Raw genomic sequence first — 5979 nt, forward strand, 5'->3', positions numbered from 1 at the left:
GGGAAAACAAGAATGGGGAATGGACAGCACCTCTCCACTGGCGGTGGCGCGGGCGAGGACAGCACCGGCATTGCGGACAAGGCACCATACGCGGCACACAGGGGAGGGGAGAAGGAGCAAGCAGGAAACCCCCTCGCGAGCCGGGTGGACTTGCCGCCCGGGGCCACGCCGCTGCATCCGGGAATGAGGGGACGTGCCTTGCCCGGCTCGCGCACAGTGCCTGACGGTATCAAACGAGATTCGGCGAGGGGGGGATGTCGGGAGAAGGGGGGCCTCCACAGGTGATCCTTCTCTGCTTGCCCCTCGCCTGGCCGCCGCACACCATGCATGCCCGGGTGTGCGCTTGTGCAAAGATGCACACCACCAGAGAGGGCCGCCAGTGGCCCGGTTGCCGGGTCTCTCAAAATGGAGAGAGAGCAAAACAGGACCCCCACGGGAGGGGCGAGAGCCCGAGGCAGGGAGAGGGGGAGAGGGGGAGAAGGAGAGGGGGAGAGGAGGAGAGGGGGAGAGGGAGAAGGAGAGGGAGAGAGGGAGAGAGAAAGCGACAAACAGAGAGAAAGCGACAAACAGAGAGAAAGCGACAAACAGAGAGAAAGTAACAAATGGAGAGAGAAAGCGACAAAGAGAGAGAAAGCGACAAACAGGGAGAAAGGAAGAAGAGGGAAGACAACAGAGAAGGGGGAGGAGATTGGAGTTTTGAGGGGACTATATTTCGAGGACACAAGTTCTGGAGCGCATTGCACGCGCGCGCGCGCGCCCAACAAGAGAGGGCGGCAGCAGCAGCAGCAGCAGCAGCCCAGCACACTCCTCCGCGGGAAACACCCAGTGCCAGGACAGGGGAGGGGCACTTAAGCGTAGGGGGAGTAGAGCAGGCGGTTGGGGGAACCCTTGACGTCGGTGATGACGTTCTTGGTGGAGTTGTTGATGAGGTTGTTCTTGACGGTGGAGGGGGACAGAGAACCAGACTGGCCCATCATGAGGGCAGCAACACCGGCAACGTGGGGGGTGGCCATGGAGGTACCGGAGATGGTCTTGGTGGCGGAGGGGGAGCCGATCCAGGTGGAGGTGATGGACACACCGGGGGCGAAGATGTCGGTGCAGGTACCCCAGTTGGAGAAGGAGGCACGGGCATCGTTGCGGTCGGAGGCGTTGACGGTGACGGCGTTGGTGACACGGGCCGGGGAGGAGTTGCAGGCATCGCGGTTGTCGTTACCGGAGGCAACGATGACGGAGACACCGGCGTTGATGGCGGCGCGGACGGCATCGTCGACGGTGTTGTTGGCACCACCACCCAGGGACATGGAGGCGATGGTCTTCTTGTTGGAAGACTTCTTGTGCTGCTCGGCGACCCAGGAGACACCGGCGGCCACGTTGGACAGGGAGCCGGAGCCGTTGGCACCGAGGACCTTGACACCGATGAGGGAGGACTTCTTGGCAACACCCCAGGTGGCACTGCCGATGGTGCCGGCGCAGTGGGTGCCGTGACCGTTGTCGTCGTTGGCGTTGGAGTTGCCGCCGTGGAAGTTGTAGCCGTTGACCGAGCGACCGCCGAAGTCGGTATGGGCGTTGTTGATACCGGTGTCGACGACGTAGACGTTGACACCAGCGCCAGCGTGGTTGTAGTAGCTGTACTTGGTGTTCATGGGCAGGTTGCGCTGGTCAATGCGGTCCAGGCCCCAGGTGGCGTTGTTCTGGGTGATGGCATCGATGCGGACGATCTGGTCGGCCTCGACGTAGTCGACGATGTCGGAGCGGGCGCGGATGCGGTCGAGCAGACCCTCGGGGATGAAGCCGGCGACGGCCTTGAACTCGCGGCCGACGCTGAAGAAGCGGCCAATGGAGATGGAGTCGGCGAAGACGCGGGCATCAGCCATGGAGACGTCCGGGCGGAAGACGACGATGTACTGGCCGGGGATGATCTCAGCATCGTAGTTCTGGATCAGGGGGGCGAGGAACTCCTCCTGCTCGGTCTCGTGGTGGACGTTGGCCGAGGCGGCGGCAGCGAAGAGGGCAAGGGTGAGGATGGCGTAGAGGGCCTTCATGGTGGAGAGGGGATGTGTGTTATGACCGGGTCTCGGGGGGGGAAGGGTGACTGGGCAGAACGGGTTGACCGGGGGCTGGGCTGCCTGGGCAGGCGGGTCAGGGACTTAAATACCCGGGGGGGGGCGGGGCGGGGGGCGGGGGGGGCTGCGTGCGTGTTGGCCCCACACCGCCCGGGCAGGGGCGTCCGGCCGGGCGGATATACACCCTGGCGCCGGCGTCCGAGAGCCCGGGGCAGCCCGGGGGACAGAGAGGGACCTTCCTGGCACCTGCGTGCTATTGCCTGACCGGGGGGGGGGGGCCGGCAGCCGGTGTGCCCTACGCGCGGCGGGCCGCCGCCGGGCCTCGAAACCGGGCTTCCCCGGGGCGCGAGAGGGGCCGCCGGGACACCACCGGGCTGCGGGCCAGCCATGCCCCCCCCCCCCCCCCCGCCCGGTTCAGCGGGCCCCAGCGGCCTCGGGACCCAGTTGAACAGGAAGGACCCGCCGGAGAAACGGGCCTGGGGCGCGATGGCGAAGACACTAGGCAGGCCTCCCCCACCCGGCCCAGCGCCGCGGCCGGGCGGAAGTGCGAGAGAGGCAGAGAGAGAGAGAGAGCGGAGTCGTGCTGGCTCGCGCGCCGGCCCGCGCCGGGTCACGCGCTGCTCCCCCTGGGGGCTTTCCGTGACGCGGCCGCGGAAGCCGACCAGTCGTGAGCGGGGAATGCGCGGGAATATTCGGTCTGCGCGCGGATGGGGGAAGCGTGCGCAGGCCGAGCGGGGGCCGGGGCGTAGAGAGAGAGGCAAGGGGCCACATCATGGCCCAGGGCGCCGGTGCACCTGGCCTCCCGGATGGCGGCGCCAGGCCGCCCCGGGGTCAGTCTCCCCTGGGGGGGGGGGGGGGCGCTGGCCGGCCAGTGTGACCGCGCTGTGCTCCGACTACTGGGAAAACCGCGCGCGCACACGGTCGGGACTGCGGTGCCCAGCTGGGGGGACACGAGGCGGGAGAGCAGCCGCCCTGCCCTCGGGCCGGGCCCAGTCCCCCGCGCCCCATCGCCGGCGGCCGGAGAGGCGTGCGTCTGCGCGCGCACACGCCCAGCCCCGCCCCCTTCCCGATCGGCCGCCATCCCTCCCGGCGCGCGCGTACCCTTGGAGCGAGGGGTCAAGAGGGGCAAGCCCGCTCCGGGCCGCGGGTCAGGAGGGAGGCCGGGGGGCGCTCGCGACCAGGGCCTCTCGTCGTCGGGGGGGAAAAACCGCCGAGCACGTTGGGCGGGCGGCGGGCGGCAGCGGGCCCGAACCAGGGGACCTGGCATGCGGCGCGGGCAGCGCCGCGAGCCCGACATCGGCAGCGCGTAGGGTGTAGGGGGGGGGGGCGTCTCGCGCCCAATCCCGGCCGAGGCCGCGAGGCATCCCCACCGATGGACTGACCTTGTGTGGCACTTCGCCGATGTGCATACGCGCGCGCGCCGGAGGGGGGGGGGGGCACATGCGTGTGTGTGGTGGGAAAATAAACACACGCCCCCGGAGGAGGGCCCAAACTTGGCCAATAAAAACTCGGCCATTATATATTTCGGTGCCCCCCTCTCGGGCTTGCCCACGCGTCTCGGCGCCGCGCGAAGGGGCCGAGGGGGCCCGGGAGAGGATACGCCGCCCCTCGGCCGGGCGGAATCTCCGCGCACAGGCGGCCTCCGGGCATGCCCTTGCCGGGGCGCGCGTGCCTCTCTCTCCCCCCCCCTGCTTCGGGTGCTGTTTGGGGCCGGCGCGGCTCGCCATTCCGGGGCGCGGGGGGGGAGGCTCCCCTGCTGGGCCCGCGCGCCCGAGCCCCGGGGGAGTCGCTATCTCCCCGGGCAAAGTCCGCCGGCTAGCGCATGCGCTCACGCGCGGAGCCTGCGGCCAGACCCACCGCGCGGTATCTGCCCCGCGCCCCTGTTGAGCATCCCCGGAGCGGTGACCGCCGCCCCCGCGAGGGGCGCGCCCAGTCGGTCACACTGGCCGGCTGTCGCCCTGGCGCCCGGGGACCAGCGGGGCCCCCGTTTCGTGGCGTCAGATACGCAACGCCCCTCCCCCCCCCCCGGCCCATAGCCCGCTAGCGGGCTGGCTGGCGCGCGGGCCCGGGTCATCTAGCGCCAGCCGGCGAGCGTGGACGCGCATGTGAGCGCCTGCGCGCGCGCGCGCGCCCCGGGCGCCGGGCGCCGGTGCTTTCCGAGCAGCCCGAGCGCCAGCGTGCCGACCCACCCCGCCATGCGGATGCGCGCAGGGCTGCTCCGGCCTCCCGGCCTCCCGGTCGGCTGCTCCGCCGGGGACGAATATTCTCCGCGCGTGCGCGCGCCGGGCGTGCTTGTCCAGGACAACCCCCCCGCCCTCGGGTCTCGGTTGTTATGCCGGCCTCCCCCGAAGGGCCGGCGGCGGCTCGCGCGGGGGCGGGGCTGGCCACGACAACGGCGGCTGCTCCGACCGCGGTGTCCGGCCCCGCGCGGGCGATATCCCCCCCCCCCCGGCATCGGGGGGGCCGGACATGAGAGGGCCGGCCGATGGCGCTTTCCGGGGCGCCGGCCGCCGGTGGCATGTGTGTCTCTTGTTGTGGCGAGGCGCCTGGCCCAGTAGCCGGGGGCGGTGATCCCGCTGCGCTCCTCCGCCGCGCCGCGGCCCTGCGTGCTGGGCCCCCGGCCTCCTTCGCGGGGGCCGGGGGGAATTAGGGCCATGCTGGCTGCCCCCGCTCCGCGGGCGCCAACCCTCTGGCGGCGGCTGCGTGCGCCCCCCGCGGGGCCGCCGGGGCCGCACCCGTGTGACCGCTCCAACCCTGGCGGCCGGCCGTGTGCGAGAGAGCCAGGGCGGCCGGCGAGGACGCGCGCAGTCACGCCTCCCGGCCGCGGCCCAGCGATCTCGGCGCCCCGGACCGCCGCCGCCGTGCCCCCCCCCCCTGGCCGATACGCACCCCAAAGTCGCGCGAAACAATAACAATGACCCTAGGGAAAGGCGCCGGGGTGCTGAGATGCGTCCTCCCCCCCCCCCCTTCGCCCCCGGCGGCGCCCCACATCCCACCGCGGCCGTTGGCGTGCTTTCGCGTCCGGGCACGCGGTCCACACGCCCCCCGAGGGTCGCGGGGACCGAGAAAAGGACGACGGAGGGGCCTCCGCGTCCGCGAGGGGCCGGACATTCCGTCCCCTTTGGTCCCCCCATTTTCGCCCACCCCAGCGAGGCGTGTGACACGCGCCCCCGACGGCTGGCAGGGGCTGGGCGGGGCGGGCGCCATCCTTCCCCTTCCAGAGACCCCCGGGCCAGGCCACAGAGGGGACCGGCCTCGGGCGAGCGGGGGTGTGTTCGCTGCGGCCTGCGTGCCCGGCCCCGGCGCCTGGGGGACGGCCATGGTGGGCGGATGTTATTGCTTGTGTCCTGCGCCCCTGGCCGCGTCTTCCCCCCCCCCCCCTGCTGCCGCGGGCCCGGCAAAAGGGTCAGCCCCCGGCACACGGCCATCCCCGCGCCGGGGGGATGTGCGGGACGCGTCCGGCGTTCCGCCCCCCCCCCTGCTCCGGACGTCCGCCTCCCTGCTCGGGCGAGACCCTGTCTGGACCCCGAGGCAAGCGGCACCCGGCGAGGGGGAGCGGGCGAGGGATGGCGGAGACCGGAATGCCCGTCGGCCCATCCTGGACGCCCCACTTCCAGCTGCCCAAATCATCCCGCCCGAACCGTGGCGGCCGGAGACGGCCGGAAATTCGCCCAGGGTCGATGGGGCGGGCCGCCCGGGGCGAGCGAAATATCCCCCGCCGTCCCCGGTGGTGATGGCGCTCCCCGGGGTGTCTTCCCCACCCACCCCCGGCGACGAGTGACCAACGCGCCCCTGGAACAGCGTTCCCGCGAGAGGGAGGATAACGTGACGAGAGGGGCGCTGTAGTGGAATCCCCATGTAAACGATAGATGAAGCAACACGTGAGTGAATTGCCACACGTGTTACATCGTGGGAA

At 71.4% G+C, this 5979-nt stretch overlaps 1 protein-coding gene across 1 annotated transcript; it reads right to left on the minus strand.

Moving 5' to 3' along the window:
• Nucleotides 1–848: 848 nt before the first annotated feature.
• Nucleotides 849–2042, minus strand: H696_04768 (hypothetical protein; the record flags this gene model as incomplete). Its single annotated transcript, XM_009498631.1, has 1 exon — nt 849–2042. One exon carries the CDS (start codon nt 2040–2042, stop codon nt 849–851), a length of 1194 nt encoding a protein of 397 aa, XP_009496906.1.
• Between the last annotated feature and the right edge of the window lie 3937 nt (nt 2043–5979).

This window comes from Fonticula alba, assembly GCF_000388065.1.
Source record: "Fonticula alba strain ATCC 38817 unplaced genomic scaffold supercont2.8, whole genome shotgun sequence".
Classification (NCBI taxonomy): domain Eukaryota; order Rotosphaerida; family Fonticulaceae; genus Fonticula; species Fonticula alba.